The following is a 23,161-nucleotide window of genomic DNA, read 5'->3' as shown; positions in this document are numbered from 1 at the left end:
CCAAAAAAAAAAATCAAACCGGGGTCATATCCTAAATTTGTATACGAGAAGGGTCAAAACACGAAATTTTGCCCAGCGGGGCTATATCGTCGTACGGGTAAGGAAGCTGCCTTCCGCTCAAGAAGGCGCATGCCACGTCAACTGGATCAAAGGTCAACATCCAAACCAATACCATTATACCAATACCACTTCTGTTTTTGAAGTTAATATAATATCATTACCACTCAAAAACCACCTGAGGCGGTGATTTACCTTGTTTTAAAAATGTGACGGTGTGAAAATTAATAGCAAATTCGAGTTTAGGGAATTATTTGTCCACCTACATACATTTGGCGGTGAAAAATACTGTCCCCCCTTTTTCCTCGCTGTAAGATAGCTGAATTAAAATTAGCATGCAGATCTGTTATAAAAAAAAAGAGCATGTAGATAGAGGCACATCGGAGCACCACAGCCTTCTAGTCTAGTGACGATGTAATGTTGCTCTGCAGTCAGAATACTCCCAACACATGCGAATGATCCAATACACAAACTAAACGGTACATTCACAAGACAGGTAGGAGGGGCTATGACTTCCGAAATATCTTAACTTAGGCAGTTAGGCTACAGCAAAGCAGAAAACTAACGGGTAGGACCTCAGACTTAGCAATATCTTGATTTGCCGTACAGCAAAGTTGGAAACTAACTGCTTGTTAGTAACGCTAGCCAAAACCCACCTCACTCGGATTCACAACTATAATCATCACTGTCATCTTCCTCATCACTGTCGTCATCAAAGTCGGTATAGATCCAGTCATCTTCTCCCAGATGTCCCACGCAATCTAATGCCCTGGACGAGGTCCTGATGATAGTGCAGTTGGTGTAGAACTGCGAAACGTCTGGACAGGGTTCATCTTCGTAGGGATCTATTCCACACACCATCTTCTGAAACTCCAAGTCGCGCCCTTTGAATGGGAATTCCTCCATAGCCGGGTGCACAATTTTAGTACCTTCATAATCACAGTACAGACAGCGGATTTCTTCTGAAGCACACAAACAAGATAGCAAGATTAGAACCCATCAAAGACTTTAGCATAACCTATCAGCAATAAAAAACAAGTAATTGCAAAATGACATTTCTGAGTAACTCAGTTTCCCAACTATCTATGCATGCATAGATGGTGTTTATTTTTGTGGAACTCAGACACTTCTGAGTAACTTTATACCCTAACCATTTCCTATTAATCACTAACTGCGAGAAATTGGCTGATCATGCAAACATCAAGGTGGGATTACCCCTGCTGATATCTGACTAAAAACAAGTCTGCAATGCATACAAGTACTCAGTGATAGTGCACTAGCTGACATAGGGCTCCCTGCTATATGGGGTTCAAAGATGGGGTTTTCAGCAAACTATATTACCACTCCAACACAAGACGAGGGACCAAAAGGATTATCATGCCACATCATAAATTGCTATCCTGTACTAGCTTAAACGGCTGATGACCCACTTGAATGAACTTTAAGAACCTATAAATGTGCAATTTCCTAACAACAGGCAACCATCATGCATTTTTTTAAAATGATTTACACAGCAATATATTGCAATTGAATCTACTTCAAATGAAGTATGCAACTCAAAATCTGAACTCAGGTCAAGATTCATTATAATTTATAAGTATTTATTTAAATAGGACATGAAAAAACTGATAAGCAACACAAAGAAACATTCTAGTTATGTATCCATGGAATCATCGATAAGCATTGATGTTCGTAATCTTGAGTACTTCAATACTCATGCACAACGTTTGTTGGATCATCAGGTTGGTTGAGACAAAATGATGGGACTTAAGTCTACTACTTTAGTCTATCTATACCAGCAGTCTTCGACAAGTATTACTCACAAGTTTTGATGCTCACTGACAACGTGTACCAAGATGGGGCCAGAATGTGTGTTTACAAAAAACTGGTATGATCTATTATGATTATCTACCAGATAAATCTAATTCATAGCAGGATATGCATAAGCAAAAGTTAAACTTGGTTCAGCCTACTTATTGAGCTCTTAGATGACTTCTTCAGATTCGGTAGTTCATTATTACAAGTAGGAGACCTAGTAGACCTTTTTTCCCCTATGTCTCAGAAGCCTGCTGGATAGCAACTTCGAGCAAAAGTAATCATCAGTTTGTTGAACATCCGAGCTTTAGAATGTACTCCCTCCGTCCCATAATATAAGAACGTTTCTAACACTAGTGTAGTGTTAAAAAAGTTCTTATATTTTGGGACAGAGGGAGTAGATCAGATGTGGATGACCAGGACTAAGATAGTGGTGCTTACACAGCCAGTGGTAGCTTGGGAGGGAACACTATTGATGTACTGGTTTCAGATTTGGAATACATTTACACTAAAAGAAGACCATTAGGACTTAAAAAAGAGAACCTAGAGGTGACCACAATACCAGAGAGTAGCGTGGGTTCATCCGAATGTTCAAACTGTACCAAACTGCAGGATGAGATATGTTCCAATTTACTTAAAAACATTTATATCTTGGCACTAGCAGTAGAGCATTAGGACTTCAAAAAGAGACCCTTAGAGGTGGTTTTACAGATGTCCAAATGTTACCATGTTAGTTTAGTCTACTTGCTGTATGAAAAAATATAATATACCTTGTCGTGGCTGTGGAAAGCTCACAGGACAACACAAAACCTTCCCACCTCCATCCTCTGCCTCGTCGTTGCTAAGTTCAGCAAAGAAGAGTTCTGGATGTCCATCTCTTCGACTTGCCAGAAAATTAACATGAGTATGTTGGTATATGTAAACGGGTTTGTGACCATCCATACAGTACTCAGGGCCAGACACATTATTGTTGACGCCACAAATAACATGAAGATACAAGGGTTCCTGCAGGTGGGCAGAGGCAAGGAGCGAATCAATGAGTGCAACATGCAAGGATGATAATTAGAAGTAAACACACAAATGTCAAGATGAACTAACTCTGTATGAGGCAAGCGCTGCTTTGACTTTCTTTGAGATTCTTGTATACTCGTGCATCCATTGGTCAATTTTATATTCAACACGACGGCAGAGCTTGGGCATGGGAACAGATTGACGCCGCAGCGAACTGCCAAGGGCGGGGAGTCCGTGAAACATCTTTCTGGTAATGTGGTCAACATCAGCAGAGTCGAGTGGAGCATTAATCCTCGGACTTGAGAATGGATACTTGCATGAGGAAATAAACTCTGCTTGCGCGACAGGGTCAGGGTGCCAAGCAGCCACACCGGCAACCCTGAAACTATTACAAATTTTGTTTTGATCGCCGAAGTCAACCAAAGGGTTCGAAAAGTTCATATCGCCCAGAGTGCAATCAGAAATAAGCAAGAAGCGCATGGCTTCATAGAGTTTCTTGCCGGAAGCGCAGAGGAAAGAAACAAGGCCATAGAAGGAGCGAGCCTCGATGCGTAACAGACTATTGGTACTGATCATGTCAAGCTTGAGTTTTTTGGTCGGTGGGGAGACGGAGTTATACCAGATTGTGTTGATAATGATGTTGGCAACAGGATCGAAGGGGCCATAGCAGTGGCCAGCCTTGAGCATGCTGTGGTGGTAGCAAGACCGGAGCTCAGTCACCGGAAGCAGGGCAAGTGCCTTGAGGTAGAAAGCGTGGATGCGCTGGAGGAGCGCAAACTTCATGGACTGGTAAGGTCGGTAAGGCACGACGGAGGATGGCAACTGTGGGAGCTCGAATGCGCGCTTCCAAGCAAAATCAAGGGGTTGCACTGACATGCGAGGACGCTTGCGAGCATGGTGACGTGGGTCGAATACAGAGGTGAAACTATTGATGTCATTCTGGATCGCGTGGACAGCTTCTTCCAGAGGGCGAATCGGCGACAGCCAGGTGCTGACTAGGTGCTGGGGATTCATGTGCTTAGAGGCCCGCGCCGCGCACATTAGGGCCGTGCGGACAACGGACCTGCTGGTATCAGAGTTGATATTGAAGAAAGAGAGACACCGGTCATGCACGATGAGGCGCATCGCGTAGACGAGGTCGGTGTCGGCGTGGAGCAGGTAGCGCACGGCCTCCCACTCCGCGAGGTAGCGGAAGAAGGAGACGAGGAAGGCGACAAGGCCGTCCAGGGAGCGCTCGGCAATGTCCCGGTGCTGAACAGCCTTGATCTCGTCAGCGCAGAGGTCGGAGGCGCTGAGGGTGTTGTAGATGATGTTGGTGGTCGGGTCGAGGAGGCCAAAGGAGAGGCCGGCGCCGACGAAGATCTCCTCTTTGAATGTCGTGGCCATGGCGAGTCGCTTCTGGGCATGATCATACGAGTCGATGATCTTCTTGAGAAGCTCCGATCTCTCCCGACGTTGAACCTCGAGCCGCGGATCCCAGCTTGAGGGCTTATAGATGCGCTCGGTCGCCGGCGGCGGCGGCGGCGGTTGATTTGGGAGAGGCATCTGGGAGGGGATGAAGGAACCCTAGAATCCCCTTACTTTCCCCGTTCTCTCCCCCACAATATTCTTCTTTTTTGTTTTTCTTGAGAAGAGTCCCGATCAGACCTGGCCAAAAGGGCCGGCCCGGCACGGCACGGCCCGGCCGGGCCGTGCCGGCTCACGGGCGCTGCTCCTTGGCCCAGGCACGGCCTGATTAGTAAACGGGCCGGCCCGATGGCCCGTTTAGCACGCTGGGCTGCACACTTTCAGCCTGCTGGGCTGGTTTTTAGGCCTATTGGGCTATATTTTAGGTATATATATATATATATATATATATATATATATATATATATATATATCTGAAAATATATAAAAAAATTAAACGGGCCGTGCCGTGCCGGCCCGCGTGCCCAGGCTCCAGGCCCAGGCACGGCCCAAGGCGTGCCGCGTGCCGGGCACGGTCCGTTTAGCCCGTGCCGTGCCTGGCCCATCGGGCTGGCCTGTTTAGCCCGGCCCGTTTGGCCAGCTATAGTCCCGATACCTCCTCCTCCTCCATAGCAGCAGCTATGCACCTTTTATCGGTGAGGCCCACCGGCCCATATTTACCTGAAATAACCGGCCCGAGCTCGCTTACACACCCGATGCAGTAAATGGACCAGGCCCAACCACGTAATTCTGCAGCAAACGCTTTGGTCCATCTATGAAGAAGAGCAACCGCAAATGCAAGATGGTGTGAATGGTTCCCAGAGCTCACCGTTTTAAACGGCATTCCTCGTCACTCTGACCATCAGCCCGTCATTGTCTGCACCCAGGGAACCACGCGAAGGCCGGGGGGAGGAGATCGGGGGTTCCGGTTTGAGGCATGGTGGCTCCAGGAAGAAGGATGCAGCGCTGAGGTGCAGGGAGCGTGGGAGGAAGGATGCTTGATGGACAGAGGGGATGTCGCGTCGGCAATGAAAAACGTAGCCGGGAGGATGAGAAAATGGGGCAAGGAGGTGGCGGGCGAGCTTGAGAATAGGGTTAGAGACACTCAGAGGGAGTTGGAGAGGTGCATGAGGGCGCCGGTCTCGGCTGCAAAAGTTAGGGAGGAAGGAAGACTGCGATGCCTACTGGAGGAGCTAGAAGGGAAGAAAAACACCAAAGCAAAGCAGCGCTCTCATGTTACTTGGCTGCGGGATGGGAATAGAAGTACGAAGTATTTCATGGCGGTGGCCTCAGCCAGGAGGAAGGCCAACAAGATCAAAAAACTGGTGAAGGAGGATGGATCGGAGGTGAAGGAAGGAGACGAGCTTAACACCTACGTTTGCTCTTTTTTTCAAGACCTTTTCACTTCTTCCGGAGTCAACCGTCTTCCTGAGCTTATTGACAGAGTACAGGCCCGCGTGACTCCGGCTATGCGGGCGGTCCTGGAAGCGGAAGCTACCCGAGAGGAAGTGAAGGCCGCTCTTGATCATATTGGAGATCTGAAGGCGCCTGGACCGGATGGCATGCCCTTGGTGGTTTACAAACAACACTGGCATTTTATGGGAGATAAGATTGTTGACGAAGTCATTGCAGTTCTTAATGGTGGTGCCATGCCGGACGGATGGAATGATACTACGGTTGTGCTTATTCCAAAGGTCAAAAGTCCTAGTAGAATTAAGGACCTCCGGCCGATCAGCTTATGCAATGTGATATACAAGTTGGTTTCCGAGGTTATTGCTAATCGCCTCAAACTCATTCTTCCAGAGATTATATCCTCAAACCAAAGTGCCTTCGTTCCAGGGAGAATGATAACTGACAACGTCCTGGTGGCGTATGAGGTGTCGCACTACCTTCTGAACAAGAAAAGAGGCAAGGAAGGAATCGCAGCAGTAAAAGCGGACATGAGCAAAGCTTACGATAGAGTGGAGTGGGAATTCCTTAGAGCTATGCTGACTAAGATGGGGTTCGGGCCGAGTTGGATCGATCTGGTCATGAACTGCGTCTGCACGGTCCGGTATCAGATCAAGGTCAACGGGGTTCTGACTGGGCAGTTTTCACCTTCTCGAGGCCTTCGGCAGGGGGATCCAGCTTTGCCTTACCTGTTTGTCATCTGTGCGGAGGGGCTCTCGGCCCTGCTACATGATGCGGAGGCGACGGGGAGGATCAGTGGTGTCCGAATCTGTCAGGGGGCAGCGGTGCTGTCACACTTGCTATTCGCGGATGATTCTCTGTTGATGTTGAAAGTGAAGCAAGAGGAGGCCCTGGAGCTTAGGCGGCTGCTGGATCTGTATGAGGCGTGTTCGGGTCAATGCATAAACCTTGAGAAGTCGGCCGTCATGTTCAGCCCGAACACAGATGAGGGGCTTAAAGCCATTGTGAAGAACGCCTTGCAAATCCACAGTGAACAATGGAATGAGAAGTATTTGGGGTTGCCGGTTCATGTTGGCAAGTCGAGGAAAAAAGCTTCAGTTTTGTCAAGGGAGCCATGGCTGGACGGGTGTACGGGTGGAAAGAATGCCTCATCGCAAAGGCTGGTAAGGAGACCCTTGTCACTACAGTTGCCCAGGCGATTCCCACCTTCGCCATGTCATGCTTCTACCTAACTAAAACTTTCTGTGAAGAACTCAGTTCGTTAGTCGGAAATTACTGGTGGAGCCAACAAGACAAGGAGAACCCCATTCACTGGATAGGATGGAAAACTCTCACGCTTCCGAAGGCTCGGGGAGGGCTTGGCTTTCGGGACATGCACGGGTTTAACATTGCTATGCTGTCGAGGCAGATTTGGAGGCTGCTCCAGAACCCGGACTCCCTATGCGCACAGGTGTTACGAGCCCGTTACTACCCCAACGATCAACTGCTGGAGGCCGCCCCGCGTGATGGTATCTCTTACTCCTGGCGTAGTTTGCTGCATGGGTTGCAACTCTTTCGGGAAGGCTACATTTGGAGGATTGGGGATGGCACCCAAGTCAATATCTTGAATGACCCGTGGATACCGCGGCCCTGGTCACGGCGTGTTTTAACAGCTCGAGGGCAGAACCTACTTGAAAAAGTGTGTGAGCTTATTGATCCTTCCACTGGGCACTGGGATGAACAACTGGTTCGTGATACCTTTTGGGCTGACGATGCCAAGTATATCCTTCAAATCCCGCTGAGAGAAGGGGCCCAATATTTCATTGCTTGGTAGTATGATAGTAAGGGAACTCATTCTGTCAAATCAGCCTATAAGCTCTACTGCCAACTGGAGAAAACAAGGTCGAATGGGGATGTGGGTGCAAGCACTACGAACCCAGGCTCTCTGAACAGAACGGAGGATGACTCGTGGAAGCGGATATGGAAACTACCTTGCCCAAAAACAGTCCAAATGTTCACTTGGAGAGTCAAGCATGAGTCCCTTGCCCTGCGGATGAATGTGGCTAGGAAAGGCATCCCTATAGCTGACACGAAATGCCTGTTTTGCGGCCGAGCTGACGAGGATGGGGCACATCTCTTCATAAAGTGCAAAACTGTCAAGGGTGTTTGGAGAGAGCTAGGAATGGAACTGGAACGAGAGGCGCTGGAAAGGATCACGTCCGTGCATGCAATGATGGACTTCTTGTGAGGGCTGGATGTAAAAAAGCGCCTTCTTGCTCTTACTTCTTGGTGGTTATGGTGGTCTAATCGCAACAAGCTCCGGTCGGGAGAATTGCCACTAACTGTCGAGGTGGTGGCCGGAAGGGCTCAGAGCAGCGTTCTGGAATTCTTGCACATTTATACTCCCACCGACCCCAAGCAGACACCGGAGAGATGGCGGCCTCCTGTCGATGGTGAGTACAAGATCAACGCCGATGGTTCCTTTGTCCCTGGACAACCCATGGCGGGCTGGGGCGTCGCCGTACGAGACGCGGAAGGCCACCTCCTGTGCGCTCGGGCGGGCTGTGTTGAGCATGTGGCCGATGCGTTTGCTGCGGAAGCCCGTGCTATGGCTCAAGCGATAATTGCTACATCTGAACTAGGAATGGTACGAGTCGAATTTGAAACGGACTCCCAGCTTCTCGCTGATGCTCTGGATCTGCGCACAGTGGACTCCTCCGCGTATTCTGCTGTGATTGAGGACATGAAATATCAACTTAAGCTCTGGTTCTCCAAGTTTAGTATTTCTGTTTGTAGTAGGAGTGCCAACTCGGTGGCACATAAACTCGCCAATCTTGGTCGAATGTGTGAGATGAACCACTATATGCAGTGGGACTCTGATGTACCAGCCCATGTGGGCGCCTGTGTCTCGGGCGATATGCCCAGCCACCGTTAAGTAATAAAGCATTGTTTGCTTTCAAAAAAAAAAAGAGCAGCCCCGACGGGCGGGAGCTCCTATGCGCCGCTCCTTGCGGCAAACAGTCGGCCGCCCGCACAGGAGTGCTCCGACTGGGCCGGCCCACGTATAGCGCAAAATAATCCCCAAAAAGAACTATAAGTGCAGCGGCTAGGGATGGAACTCACGCCAGACAGTTGATTACGCGAGATGCTAGCCACCACACCAACTGGGAGTTCTGTGATAGTATAACGTACAGATTTGCAGCATCATATTTGTTGTAACGTACAGATTTTTTCAATTGTTGCACACATTTTAGAAAACACGAACAATTTTTTGGAAAATTTCAGATTTCAAAATAGTTTTTGAATTACATAAAAATAATTGGAATTACACGCAGTTTTTAAAATTTCAGAAGATTTTCGAGAAAGAAGAACAAATTTGTAAACATGTTCTTTTTAAATGACAAACTTTTTTGAAATGTTTCAAACATTTTCTGAAACGGAGAACAAATTTAAAGAACGAACATTTTTTAAATCTTGAGAACAAATTTTGAAACAGAGATCAAATTTGGAAGCACGAATTTTTTTTAATCTTGAGAACAAATTTGGGAGCGCGAACAATTTTTTAAAGCACGAACATTTTTTAATCTTGAGAACTAATTTTAAAACGGAGAACAATTTTGAAAAATCCCGAGTAAATTTGGAAGCGCGAACATATTTCTAAAGCACGAACATTTTTTAATCTTGAGAACAAAATTTGAAAAATCCCGAACAAATTTGGAAGCACGAACATTTTATGAAAACAGGAAAAAAATGAAATCCGGTACATTTCTGCATTTTGAAACTTTCAACTATTTGTGTAACGAGAACAATGTTTGAATCTTGAGAACTTCTTTTGATAACATTTTATGGAAACATGAACACAGTTTGATTATTTTGAAATTCTTTTGATAAAAAAAAAGAAGAAAAGGAAAGGAAAAATAAATAAAAAACCAAAGAAAGAAAACAAACAAAAAAATTGAAAAAAGTAAAAAAGAAACAGAAATAACTAAAAACGAAAAGAAGAAGAAAAAATAAAAAATAAAACTATAAAACAAAGGAAAAAGAAAAAGAGAAACGGCAAAAGAAGGAGAAGAACGGAAAAAACAGAATACACAGGGAAAAACTGGGTTCATATTTGGGAGTACTGTGTAAAGCTCGAACTGGGCCGACCCATCTCCTGTCCCAAGCATGCTTGCCCTGTGCGAATCCCCGACACTTTGCCGCAGCGAGCGGCGAATAGGGTTTTCCCCGACGGGCCACGCATGGTCTGGCGCGGATGGCAAGCCTCGAGCCGCGGATGGCAGCGCCAAGATTTATGTTGATGGTGGAGTCAACCGGAGAGAAAACAAAGGTGATGTTAGTGCAGTCTGCCAAGACTCGAGCGGCACGTTCCTTGAAGCATCGTCACTAGTGTTTGAGGGCCTTACTCAGCCGGCAATCCTGGAAGCTATTGCCTGTAATGAGGCTCTCTCCCTGGCTCTAGACTTGAACCTGTCCAAGTTAAAGATTGCCACAGATTGTTTGCAAGTAGTACGGAACATTCAAGAGGAGAATCCATGCAACTATGAAGTGATTGTCAAAGAGATCCTAGTAAAGGAGCTATTACAGGAAGCATCTATTAGTCATGAGTCTCGAGCTTGTATTTTAGAAGCACACGATCTTGTTAGGGCTTCTACTTCTCTTGAGGGAGGGCACTGCTTGCTGAAGGATTGGGCGGATTGGGCCGGCCCAAGCGCGAGAGAGGCCACAACCTCATTTTCCTCTTTCATTTTAGGTTTTTTCATTTAGTTTTTTGTTTATACTTTCAAATATTTTAAATATATATACTTACAAAAAATTCTACAAAATCATTTGAAACATGTTGAACAAGTATTTTAAAAAATGTTGATCATGTATAGAAAAATGTTAATTAAACATTCAAAATAAAAAATGTAGAACAAGTATTTTTTAAAAATGTTGATCATGTATAAAAATGTTAATTAAGCATTCAAAATCAAAAAAATGTAGAACAAGTATTTGAAAAATGTTGGAAACATATTGGAAAAATATTAAATAAGTATTACAAAATGGTGAACAAGTATATGAACAAGGATAGAACAAAAAAATTGAAAATGTTGAGTAAGTATAAAAAATGTGGAACAAAAAATTGAAAATGTTGAATAAGTATTTGAGAAATTGTTGAATAGGTATTTTAAAATGCTGAGCAAGTAGTTGAAAAGTGTTGAAAAGGTATTTTAAAAAATGTTGATCATGTATAGAAAAATGTTAATCAAGCATTCTAAATAAAAATGTAGAACAAATATTTGAAAAATGTTTAACAAATATATGAATTTTTTTGAATAAGTATTAAAAATGTCCAAAACTTATTGGAAAAATGTTGAATAAGTATTACAAAATGTTGAACAAGTATATGGAAAATGTGGAACACAAACTTTGAAAATGTTGAATAATTATGAAAATTGTGGAACAAAATTTTTGAAACTGTTGAATGAGTATTTGAGAAAGTGTTGAATAAGTATTAGAAAATGTTAAATCAGTATTTGGAAAAAGTCGAACAAGTATTTGAAACATGTTGAGTAAATATTAAAATGTTGAACAAGCATTTGAATATGTTGAATAAGTGTTCGGACAATGTTGAACATGTATACAAAAAATGTTGATCATTTATTAAAAAATCTTTTTGGCATGTACGAAAATTTAGCGTGGAAATGAAAACAAACAAAAGAAAAACAAAAAAATGGAGAAGAAGAGAAACAAATAAAAATGGAGAAATAACCCAGAGAAAACTGAATAAAAATGAAGCAAAAAAATAAAAGATAAAAAACCTGAAAAACTGACAAACCGGGAAAAACTAGTGGAAATCTCGCTTGTGTTAACTCAAGTAGCTCGCGCCTCATAATTTATCACAAATTTGTTGCTAGCTCGTTGGCTACCACAACCGACTACCGTTGTGGAGACCAGGAATCGAGTCCCCTGCGCGCTTCCCTTGTTTGTCGCTTTTTAAAATTTTAGTGTTCCCGAGTAGGCCGGCCCAGTTTCGTACGCGGCGCGATTTTCCTTCAGCGAACGCGAGCGATCGTCTCGCTTAAAGCGAGAAATAGCTCTCACTCCCCTCCGGCATGCCGGACCGGCCCATGAGCGGGCCGGGAAGCCCCTCAAGTATTTTCATTAGAGTTAAAGAAATACATTGGAGGTCCTAAATATTTTGACGCAGTGTCACTTTATTCCTATATAATTTGAAACGCATCTTTTGGTCTTAATTATATAGTAAGTGGTTCACCCGAGGATCTTTTTTTCACTAGCGCTCGCTGGCCTGCTCGCGTGGCGCATTGACCCAAGCCATGTCGACTCAGGGGTCGCGGAGGCTGCTCTATTTTACAAAAAAAACGTATAAACATTGTTCTTCACAATCCCCACTACCTGGCTCTCATTCTTCCCCAAATCCCTTCTCTCTAATTGTTCCAAATGAACTTCGCTTTTTAAAATTTTAGTGTTCCCGAGTAGGCCGGCCCAGTTTCGTACGCGGCGCGATTTTCCTTCAGCGAACGCGAGCGATCGTCTCGCTTAAAGCGAGAAATAGCTCTCACTCCCCTCCGGCATGCCGGACCGGCCCATGAGCGGGCCGGGAAGCCCCTCAAGTATTTTCATTAGAGTTAAAGAAATACATTGGAGGTCCTAAATATTTTGACGCAGTGTCACTTTATTCCTATATAATTTGAAACGCATCTTTTGGTCTTAATTATATAGTAAGTGGTTCACCCGAGGATCTTTTTTTCACTAGCGCTCGCTGGCCTGCTCGCGTGGCGCATTGACCCAAGCCATGTCGACTCAGGGGTCGCGGAGGCTGCTCTATTTTACAAAAAAAACGTATAAACATTGTTCTTCACAATCCCCACTACCTGGCTCTCATTCTTCCCCAAATCCCTTCTCTCTAATTGTTCCAAATGAACTTGTATTGTTTCTCTTCTCTTCTTTTTCATCTCCTCTCCCGAGTCGATGTGGCATGGGGTCAACGCACCACACAAGCAGGTCAGCGAGCCCTAGTGGAAAAAAGGACCTCGGATAAACTACTTACTATAGAATTAGCACGTAAAGGTGCATTTTGAAAGATATAGGACTAAAGTGATACCGCGCCGAAACTTTTAGGACCTCCAGTGTATTCAATTCTTTTCATTACATTTTTTTTCTTTTTTCTACTATTTCTTCTTTAAGATAATTGGGGATTTCAAAAAGTACCAAATATAAAAAAACATGTGAATTTTGGAAAACTATTCCTCAAATCATAAAATATTAGTGATTCTGAAAAAATATTCATGTATTGAAAAAATATTCGTGAAGTTGAACAAAAAAATTGCAAATTCAAAAAAATCATGAGTTTTTTTTTCAAAAATGTTCACAAAAAAGTGATCTTGAATGTCATGGAAATACAAAAAATCGATGGTCCAACTAAACAAAGCAGATAAAAAAACATTGGAGGTCCTAAATATTTTGACGCAGTGTCACTTTATTCCTATATAATTCGAAACGCATCTTTTGGTCTTAACTATATAGTAAGTGGTTCACCCGAGGCTCTTTTTTTCACTAGCGCTCGCTGGCCTGCTCGCGTGGTGCATTGACCCAAGCCATGTCGACTCAGGGGCCGCGGAGGCTGCTCTATTTTACAAAAAAAAACGTATAAACATTGTTCTTCACAATCCCCACTACCTGGCTCTCATTCTTCCCCAAATCCCTTCTCTCTAATTGTTCCAAATGAACTTGTATTGTTTCTCTTCTCCTCTTTTTCATCTCCTCTCCCGAATCGATGTGGCATGGGGTCAACGCACCACACAAGCAGGTCAGCGAGCCCTAGTGAAAAAAAGGACCTCGGATAAACTACTTACTATAGAATTAGCACCTAAAGGTGCATTTTGAAAGATATAGGACTAAAGTGACACCGCGCCGGAACTTTTAGGACCTCCAGTGTATTCAATTCTTTTCATTACATTTTTTTCTTTTTTTTACCATTTCTTCTTTAAGATAATTGGGGATTTCAAAAAGTACCAAATATAAAAAAACATGTGAATTTTGGAAAACTATTCCTCAAATCATAAAATATTAGTGATTCTGAAAAAATATTCACGTACTGAAAAAATATTCGTGAAGTTGAACAAAAAAATTGCAAATTCAAAAAAATCATGAGTTTTTTTTTCAAAAATGTTCAAAAAAAGTGATCTTGAATGTCATGGAAATACAAAAAATCGATGGTCCAACTAAACAAAGCAGATAAAAAAACATTGGAGGTCCTAAATATTTTGACGCAGTGTCACTTTATTCCTATATAATTCGAAACGCATCTTTTGGTCTTAATTATATAGTAAGTGGTTCACCCGAGGCTCTTTTTTTCACTAGCGCTCGCTGGCCTGCTCGCGTGGCGCATTGACCCAAGCCATGTCGACTCAGGGGCCGCGGAGGCTGCTCTATTTTACAAAAAAAACGTATAAACATTATTCTTCACAATCCCCACTACCTGGCTCTCATTCTTCCCCAAATCCCTTCTCTCTAATTGTTCCAAATGAACTTGTATTGTTTCTCTTCTCTTCTTTTTCATCTCCTCTCCCGAGTCGATGTGGCATGGGGTCAACGCACCACACAAGCAGGTCAGCGAGCCCTAGTGGGAAAAAGGACCTCGGATAAACCACTTACTATAGAATTAGCACCTAAAGGTGCATTTTGAAAGATATAGGACTAAAGTGATACCGCGCCGGAACTTTTAGGACCTCCAGTGTATTCAATTCTTTTCATTACGTTTTTTTTCTTTTTTTACCTTTTCTTCTTTAAGATAATTGGGGATTTCAAAAAGTACCAAATATAAAAAAACATGTGAATTTTGGAAAACTATTCCTCAAATCATAAAATATTAGTGATTCTGAAAAAATATTCACGTATTGAAAAAATATTCGTGAAGTTGAACAAAAATTTTGCAAATTCAAAAAAAATCATGAGTTTTTTTTCAAAAATGTTCGCAAAAAAGTGATCTTGAATGTCATGGAAATACAAAAAATCGATGGTCCAACTAAACAAAGCAGATAAAAATACATTGGAGGTCCTAAATATTTTGACGTAGTGTCACTTTATTCCTATATAATTCGAAACACATCTTTTGGTCTTAATTATATAGTAAGTGGTTCACCCGAGGCTCTTTTTTTCACTAGCGCTCGCTGGCCTGCTCGCATGGCGCATTGACCCAAGCCATGTCAACTCAGGGGCCGCGGAGGCTGCTCTATTTTACAAAAAAAAACGTATAAACATTGTTCTTCACAATCCCCACTACCTGGCTCTCGTTCTTTCCCAAATCTCTTCTCTCTAATTGTTCCAAATGAACTTGTATTGTTTCTCTTCTCTTCTTTTTCATCTCCTCTCCCGAGTCGATGTGGCATGGGGTCAACGCACCACACAAGCAGGTCAGCGAGCCCCTAGTGGGAAAAAGGACCTCGGATAAACCACTTACTATAGAATTAGCACCTAAAGGTGCATTTTGAAAAATATAGGACTAAAGTGACACCGCGCCGGAACTTTTAGGACCTCCAGTGTATTCAATTCTTTTCATTACGTTTTTTTTTACTTTTTTTACCTTTTCTTCTTTAAGATAATTGGGAATTTCAAAAAGTACCAAATATAAAAAAACATGTGAATTTTGGAAAATTATTCCTCAAATCATAAAATATTAGTGATTCTGAAAAAATATTAACGTATTGAAAAAATATTCGTGAAGTCGAACAAAAGTTTTGCAAATTCAAAAAAAATCATGAGTTTTTTTTCAAAAATGTTCACAAAAAAGTGATCGTGAATGTCATGGAAATACAAAAAATCAATGGTCCAACTAAACAAAGCAGATGAAAATAATAATATTTTTATATTATATTTTTTTGTTTTCCTAAATGCTACCCTAGATAGGATAATGGCGTACACGGAATTGCTCACAAGGCAGCTATGGAGAGCCCACCATTGCTTCTTGAAACAAACGACTAAGCGGCTAAACGCTAAATCTTTCCCAAGAGCAAGAAGAAAGGGTGCCACTATAAAAAAACTACCTAGGAAAGTAGACTTCACTCATCCTCCTCCTCCTCACTGTCCTCCTCCTCCTCCTCACTGTCCTCCTCTTCCTCCTCGCCTGCGTTGTCCTCCTTCCCATCTGATTCCTCCTCCATTTTGTTATCCTCGTCCTCTGTAACCTTTCTCTTCTTCTTCTTCTTCTTATTCTCCAAAAGTGATTTTCGCTTATCGGGTGGGCTATCTTCAGGGGGTGAACTCTGAACTGTTATAATTTCGTCGTCCATGTCCCTATCGGTGATATTGAAAACGACCGGACTACCTGAAATTAGAATATAAGTGAATTGCTAGTTTCAAGGTAAACTACATGATAATTTGTACTAGAAAAGGGAAGAGAATAAGATGAACACCATTTGAATTCCCCGAAGAAAAAGGTGATGCATCAGAGGATAAGTCATCCTCACTCATATCATCTACATATGGATACATATATAGTTAGTTGGATTTTATATTATTACTGCTATTAGTCAATTAATTTTTCTAGCCAATTATTACAATAAAATTTATAACTTCAAAAAGGACATGTTATGTACCCGCAACATTGTTTCCCGACTGAGTATCATTATCTCTATTATGAGCCATATGTAGAGAGAACAAAACTACAAATCAACTTTTCCGTCTAAGAACAATGTTGTACATATACATACACAAAGTGTATATTTATCTACCTAACGTAGTACACAAATATCACAACAAGAAGTTTTGCATTGTTCGAGAGTCCACTTATAGGTAAACTCAATGGAAGGTTGTAGAGTCTACTAGTGTATATTACGCGCTAATGTGTCCATGGGATTTTCCATTGGTGGCAGAAAGATTAACCAAGGATATTGTATTCTATACGATCATATCAGATTATTGTAGTGTAACATTCAAAAATTAGGCTTTTGGAAACCATTTGCCAAAGACTGATTATAGGGAGGGAGGGAACGAAAAGATGTCGTGGTTTTTTTTTGTATGCTTCATGCGAGTTATGTGTCACAAAGAGGAGAGAGAGGAAGGAATTCACAAGAGTTTTTCATACCCCCAAGATTTTAAATGTAATTTTATCTTTATGTATGGGTGTGTTTGTAAACATGTAGTACTTAATGTGTGGCATTTGAGCTTTTTCTTTAAAAAAATAGGTAAGGCCGCAAAACCAAAGACAACCTTTTAGAAGTGTCTCCATGAGGATTTTAAATTCCCATGGAAATGCAAAGTTTTCTTTTTCAGATGCTACCGCACCTCCTACCGTGACGACAGCTTGTGGTGCCGCAATGACGGTGTAGCGGATGACGACAAGTCAGCCACGACTGCGGCGAGGGGGATGGGGGCCTGACCGAGGACCGGTAGGTGCGGGGTCGATGGCATGGTTGGCGGTGCGCTCCATGGCAGCGGCAGCCGCGAGAGGCGGGGTGAAACTCCATATGGCAGTTGGCCACACACGCGCGGTGTTTTTTGTATTTGGGCACGACAACGCGTGATCTAAATTTGGATCACCTTGGTCTTATTTTTTGGGCACCACAACTTTATATGTTTAGAGCATCTCCAACAGACACGCCAAATAAAGCGCCCGTTGAAAAAGATACCTATATAGCCGCGATAAAAAACAGCTCTCCGGCAGAAGCTGTAAAATAGAGCACACACAAAAACGAAGCTGTAAATTTAGCGCACGCGGGCCTGCAAATTTGGGCCGCCGGCTTGCGCGTGCGGGCTGCTGCATGTGGGGCCGCCGGGTTGTGCGCCGTGTTTTTGTGCGTACGGTAAACCTCTTGCGCGCAAAAACATTATTTCAGTGCTGCAAAACTTTTTTAGCGCGCGTCTGTTGGAGATGCTCTTAGGGTAGCTTTGGAGCTCCTTTTTGGGCTCAAATGGTAAGAAAAATATATTTTTGCACCAAGTGTCCTGTTTCAAGGCTGCGGTTGGAGATGCTCTAAGATTTTGTAGAAAGAGTACTAAGGGCAAGGCCAACGGGTAGCCTCAGAGGTGATGCCTCACGAGACAGCTAGGCTCGGATGCTAGCGTGGTGCTAAAGTGATAGCTTGCAGAGCACAACGGGTTCCTGCAGAGGAGGCGGCCTCTTCAAGAGAGAAAGTATGAGAGAGATGAAAAAATGAAGAGAAAGAGAGGTAGAAGTGAAAGAAAGAGAGAGGAAGGAGAAAGGCCGGTACAGATAGCATCTCGGTGGGAGAGTAGGCTCACGTCATGGGGCTGTTGTGCCTGTTTGAGCAATTGACCGGTCTGAAGATTAACTTCCATAAAAGTGAGTTGTTCTGTTTTGGTAGAGCCAAAGAGGAACAAGATGCATATAAGCAATTGTTTGGGTGTGAATTGGGTGCACTCCCGTTCAATTACCTAGATATCCCCATTCACCATCGTAAGCTGACTAACAGTGAATGGAAGTGTATCGAGGATCGGTTTGAGAAGAAACTGAGTTGCTGGAAGGCCAAACTCATATCGTATGGAGGCCGGTTGATTCTTATTAATTCGGTGCTCACGAGTTTTCCTATGTTCCTTCTGTCCTTTTTTGAAGTACCAGTTGGAGTTAGGAAAAGGCTGGACTTCTATCGGTCCCGTTTCTTCTGGCAAAGTGATGAACTTAAGAGAAAGTACCGTTTAGCCAAATGGGACGTCATCTGCCGACCGAAGGACCAAGGGGGTTTTGGTATTGAAAATCTTGAGGTCAAGAACAAATGTCTTCTCAGTAAGTGGCTATATAAGTTAGCTGCTGAGACTGAAGCTACTTGGGCACAGATTCTGCATAACAAGTACCTCCACTCTAAGACTTTGTCGCAGGTGACAGTCAGACCGACTGATTCACCATTCTGGAAAGGGCTAATGAGAGTCAAAGCTACTTTCTTTAATAGAACAAAGTTTATTATTGGTGATGGCAACAATACTCGCTTCTGGGAGGATACTTGGCTGGGGGATGCGCCGTTGGCGCTTCAGTATCCTTCGCTTTATCGTATTGTGCAGCGTCGTGATGCTCTGGTTGCAACGAGTTTGCAGTCCACTCCCCTGAATATTCAGTTTAGGAGGGTGCTTGTTGGAGACCAGTGGGAAGACTGGCTTCATCTGGTGCGTAGACTGATGGAGGTTCAGCTTAAGCATCAGCCCGATAAGCTGTGTTGGAAGTTTACTAGATCTGGGGAATTCACAGTCAAGTCGATGTATATTGATGTCATCAATTCTAGTGTGATTCCTACTTCCAAACATGTTTGAAAAGTTAAGGTTCCTCTGAAAATCAAAGTGTTTATGTGGTTTGTACATAAACAAGTTATCTTAACGAAAGATAATTTGGTTAAGCGAAACTGGACAGGATCTACTAGGTGTAGTTTCTGTGATCGGGATGAAAATATCAAGCACCTCTTCTTTGATTGCCCGTTGGCGAAGGTCTTATGGCGTTCGGTGCAAATTGCCTTTAACATTCCTCCTCCGCATTCGGTCAGGTCGTTCTTTGGAACGTGGCTGGTTGGGATAGAGTCCGAAACAGCTAAACAAATTCGCGTAGGAGCGTGTGCGTTGTTATGGGCAATTTGAAACTGCAGAAATGATTTGGCTTTTAACAGAACAACAACTATTCATTTTTTGCAGGTTGCATTCCGGGCTACTGCGCTAATCCGTATGTGGTCCTTACTCACTCCGACGGAGGCCACAGAGCGTTTGGTTACTGCATCTCTCCGGTGGGAGATGGTAGCGCGGGATATCTTCAACCGGTTTGGATGGCGGTCATGTAATAGGATAGGCGACTAGTGTACATGTTCATCTTTTGCCAGCCGGTTGTGGCTTTTGGGCCTTATTTGCTTTTGTTGCTCTTTGTGAGCCAGCTCTTTTTGAAGCAGACCGCTAGACTCTGTTGAACTTATTTATTTTTATATAAATGTGGCCGTATGCATTTTTCTGATGCAGAGGCCGGGGAGCCCCTTTTTCGAAAAAAAAACGTCGTGGGGCTGCTGTTGCATTGGATAGGTGTGAAATTGCACGGTGGTCTCATCTCTCCTGACCGACGTGGCTGTACTGAGGCATCACCAAGGTAATACTACCATTGTACATGCCCCTAACGATCTTAATACTAACAAGAAAATGACATGATGATTGGAACTGAGTTTACTTCAGTGCCAAGGTTTACTTCTGATCTTGATCGCATTACAAGTCCATAAGATGCCTACGTCTTGCGAAAGTACACCGACGGTGACCCGCCGTGTTGGATGCGGTAGCACAGTAGTAATCTGGACCTATTGTTCGTGACGAGTTCCGGTGCCGTCAGGGCACCGAGGGTCCCAATTTATTGTCCAATTGTACATTCCCGAGAGCGAAAGGAGCACCTCGGCCATGGACGGCCGCGTCCGGGGCTCCCGGGCCACGCACCTCAGTGCCAACGCGAGCATAGCGAACACCACGTCCAACGGGTACCGCCCATGCAGCCGGCCGTCGACGAACGCCGTCACCTTGTCCAGCAGGTCGCCGGCGCCGCCGCCCAGGCCCAACCGTTCCGCTTCCTCCCAAAGCAATACCACCTTCCCGTTCTCGCCGCCGCCGACGTCATCGTCTTGTCTAGCCGCCTCCTTCCCGGACAAGAGCTGAAGCACGAGGACGCCGAACGCGAACACGTCGAGCTGGGGGCCGATCAACCCGTGCTCGAGGTACTCGGGCGCCAGATAACCTTGCGTGCCGACCACGTGCCGGGTCATCCACAGGCCGCCGCGGTCGTCGTCCTCGTCGTCCGTGGTGATCGCGCGCGCGAGGCCGAAGTTTGAGAGCTTGGCGCGGAAGCACGCGTCGAGGAGGATGTTGCTGGCCTTGAGATTCTTATGCACGTAGGGAGGATCGGTGTAGTTGTGCAGGTAGTTGAGCCCGCCTGCCACGTCGAGCGCCACCTGCACGCGCTGGCTCCACCCGAGCACGCGGCCCTCCTCCTCCTCGCCTCCGTGGAGCCAGTCGCTGAGCGCGCCGTTCCCGGCGAACTCGAACACCGTGTAGGTGTAGCCGCCGTGCATGCACAGGCCGGACATGCGGATGAGGCTCGAGTGGTTGACGCGCCCCAGGATGGTCACCTCAGTGCCCACGTCGCCGGGCACTCGCTTCACGACCACAGCGCTGCCGTTGATCACCGCGCGGTAGACCGACGAGTTTCCAATACGCTGCTCCTCCGAGAAACCTGACGTCGCCCTCTCTAGATCCCCGTAGTCGTACACGGTCAGCGACCCCACTGCCTCGCGCACCACCATGGGCCACATCAAGGACGCCGCCCTCGTCAAAGCTCCCTTCGCCGGCCCGTCTGGCGCAGCATGCTCCACTGCCGGTAGGGTGGTCTTGCTTCGGTCACCACGGTCGCCGTGCCGCCGACACCAACGGCGTAGCAAGAAGAGAGCAAGCACGACACCCAAAGTAAGAACACTGCATCCAGCAGCAACGCCGACGACGACCCGCCACCTAGGAGTAGGACCACTGCTTGATTCAGTGGAACTCGCCGGCGGGACTGACGCCGGATCGGACGGTGCTGGTGACGGTGTCGGTGGCTCCGGCAGGAACGCTATTTCAGAGGTGGGCGGATCCTTGAGTGGCACCAGCATGGTGGTGAACGGGTATACGGTGGTGTCGTCGGTGATGCTATTGGCGTGAAGCAGGGCCTGGTAGTCGGCGTGGAAGCGGTCGGCGACGGTGGACGCGTCGTCGTCCCAGTCGAGGACGTAGGTCACGAGGTACTTGACTCCAGCCGAGGCCTGCGCGGGCGAAGGGCACGCGCAGCGGAGCGGCACGGTGAGGGCGATGCCGGGATACAGATCGAGGCTATCATGCGCGGGGTTCTGCGCCATCATCGCCTGGCAGGTGGAGAGCCCCTGGTACAGGTCGCTCGAGATGGAGAAGTAGGTCTCGTAGTCGAACTGGATGACGTAGGCGGCGTCATGCTGGTAGTGCCCCGCCGCCGTGCAGGCGCAGCGGACGGGGACGAGGAGCAGGGTGCCGTTCTGGACCGGGGAGGCGACGGGCACGGAGTTGGCGGCGGCGACGGCGGACGTGCTGGCGTTGAGGAGGTAGGCGACGGTGATTGGGGAGCCGTAGCCGGGCAGATCGGAGCGGAAGGCCAGGTAGGTGGCGCATGCCGGTGCCGAGGAGGAGTTTGCGTGGTTGCTCTTGCTCTTGCTGCAGGTGTAGCCGAGGACCGAGCTGCCGTTGTTGGCGTAGCAGTCGCTCTGCGCGTTGGCCTCGTACTCTTGCTGCGCAGACGCGAGCGGGGACAGCGTGAGGAGGAACGAAATGAGGAGGTGGTGGATGGCAAGCGAAGCTGGGGCGCGGCCATGGAGACGAGGACGAGGCATGATTTGCTTACTTGGACTTGGAATAGTTTGGTTCATCGCTTCCCCTGCAGGATGCTGGCGAAGAGTGTGGAGCCGGGAATTAATAACCAAGTGAAGACTCAGGAGTAGACTAGTACAAACGACCTCGACCGTTGACGTAGACGGAAAGCCGATATTTCCTGGTAAAATTTTGGTATTTTCAAGGCAAATTTAAATTAAGAGGTAATTATACCACTAGTGCTTGAACTTGCCACAAGTGTGCAATTTAGTGCCTGAACTTGTAAAATACATCGAACTGGTTCTACAACTTGGCATGAACATGCAAATACGGTTCAAATCTCATCTTTATACGTTCACGATGCTGACGAGGCATGTCAGCGTGGCATGTGGCCTGCTGTCAGCGATCGGTAGATGGGCGTGTGGTCTGGTTTTGCAAATAAAACCCTGAAATTATTTTCTTATAAAAAAGCCCCCTGAAATTATTTTCTTGTTAAAAAAAACCTTGGAGATAAATTTCACATACCACTCAACCGTTGGCAACGTAAGGCCATATAGCGGCCACACATACCACTCAAACACACGAGATGTAATACCACAAAGGATAAATTTACCTTTATAATATAATGCACTTGTGGGGTAAAATGGACCACGTTTCAGCCCATTTTCAATGTGTTGGTTTATTCATTTTAAAATTTGTAAAAAACTACGTAAATGATAATCGTGTTTTATAAATAATAATCTACAGTATAATTAACATAAAATATATTTACAAAGTTAATTTAATTTCACAAAATATCTAGGCAATAATTTTACAGAATAAACACTGTTAAATTACAAATTCTGAAAATATTTGTATATTTTTAAAACATGCTTGATTTTAAATAAAAATTAAAGTAAAATTTTAAACTTTTGTATATTTAACTAAATTCTCATATAAGTTAATAAAATTCCATGTTTTTTATAAAATATTCATGTAGTACATGAAAGTTTCATGCTTTAAGAATTATTTTGGGTTGTTTTAAAAGATTATATAATACATAAAAGTTTGTGTGTTTTGAAATAAATTCTTAGATTGCAGATCCTCACATGAATAATATTTA

The 23,161-nt window shown here is 44.9% G+C and overlaps 3 protein-coding genes across 3 annotated transcripts; all 3 read right to left on the bottom strand.

The window, feature by feature from the left end:
- Positions 1-464: 464 nt before the first annotated feature.
- On the bottom strand, positions 465-4,477 carry LOC123046711 (uncharacterized). Its single transcript, XM_044470134.1, has 3 exons — positions 2,971-4,477; positions 2,643-2,877; positions 465-1,019 (listed from the first exon to the last, which is right to left on the bottom strand). The coding sequence occupies exons 1-3, from the start codon at positions 4,426-4,428 to the stop codon at positions 715-717; spliced, it is 1,998 nt and encodes a 665-aa protein (XP_044326069.1). The 5' UTR covers positions 4,429-4,477; the 3' UTR covers positions 465-714.
- An 11,133-nt stretch (positions 4,478-15,610) lies between these two features.
- Positions 15,611-16,454, bottom strand: LOC123046710 (nucleolin). Its single transcript, XM_044470133.1, has 3 exons — positions 16,320-16,454; positions 16,137-16,199; positions 15,611-16,048 (listed from the first exon to the last, which is right to left on the bottom strand). Exons 1-3 carry the CDS (start codon positions 16,366-16,368, stop codon positions 15,783-15,785), a joined length of 378 nt encoding a protein of 125 aa, XP_044326068.1. The 5' UTR covers positions 16,369-16,454; the 3' UTR covers positions 15,611-15,782.
- Positions 16,455-19,629: 3,175 nt separating this feature from the next.
- On the bottom strand, positions 19,630-22,713 carry LOC123046709 (protein LYK5-like). The gene has a single exon (XM_044470132.1). It carries the CDS (start codon positions 22,116-22,118, stop codon positions 19,998-20,000), a length of 2,121 nt encoding a protein of 706 aa, XP_044326067.1. The 5' UTR covers positions 22,119-22,713; the 3' UTR covers positions 19,630-19,997.
- Positions 22,714-23,161: the final 448 nt, after the last annotated feature.

The sequence above is a fragment of the Triticum aestivum genome, chromosome 2B (genome assembly GCF_018294505.1).
Source record: "Triticum aestivum cultivar Chinese Spring chromosome 2B, IWGSC CS RefSeq v2.1, whole genome shotgun sequence".
NCBI lineage: Eukaryota > Viridiplantae > Streptophyta > Magnoliopsida > Poales > Poaceae > Triticum > Triticum aestivum.
This window is presented reverse-complemented; position numbering and strand designations above follow the sequence as displayed.

What these genes read in the sequence shown, in the direction of transcription:
- LOC123046711 (XM_044470134.1), bottom strand. Translation starts at nt 4,428, where the DNA reads ATGCCTCTCCCAAATCAACCGCCGCCGCCGCCGCCGGCGACCGAGCGC. An exon ending in CAGCGCTTGCCTCATACAGA is followed by an intron (nt 2,878 to 2,970) that starts GTTAGTTCATCT and finishes GCCCACCTGCAG; the next exon opens with GAACCCTTGTATCTTCATGT. An exon ending in CTTTCCACAGCCACGACAAG is followed by an intron (nt 1,020 to 2,642) that starts GTATATTATATT and finishes TGTGTGCTTCAG; the next exon opens with AAGAAATCCGCTGTCTGTAC.
- LOC123046710 (XM_044470133.1), bottom strand. Translation starts at nt 16,368, where the DNA reads ATGGCTCATAATAGAGATAATGATACTCAGTCGGGAAACAATGTTGCG. An exon ending in GTCGGGAAACAATGTTGCGG is followed by an intron (nt 16,200 to 16,319) that starts GTACATAACATG and finishes ATCCATATGTAG; the next exon opens with ATGATATGAGTGAGGATGAC. An exon ending in TTCTTCGGGGAATTCAAATG is followed by an intron (nt 16,049 to 16,136) that starts GTGTTCATCTTA and finishes TTCTAATTTCAG; the next exon opens with GTAGTCCGGTCGTTTTCAAT.
- LOC123046709 (XM_044470132.1), bottom strand. Translation starts at nt 22,118, where the DNA reads ATGAACCAAACTATTCCAAGTCCAAGTAAGCAAATCATGCCTCGTCCT.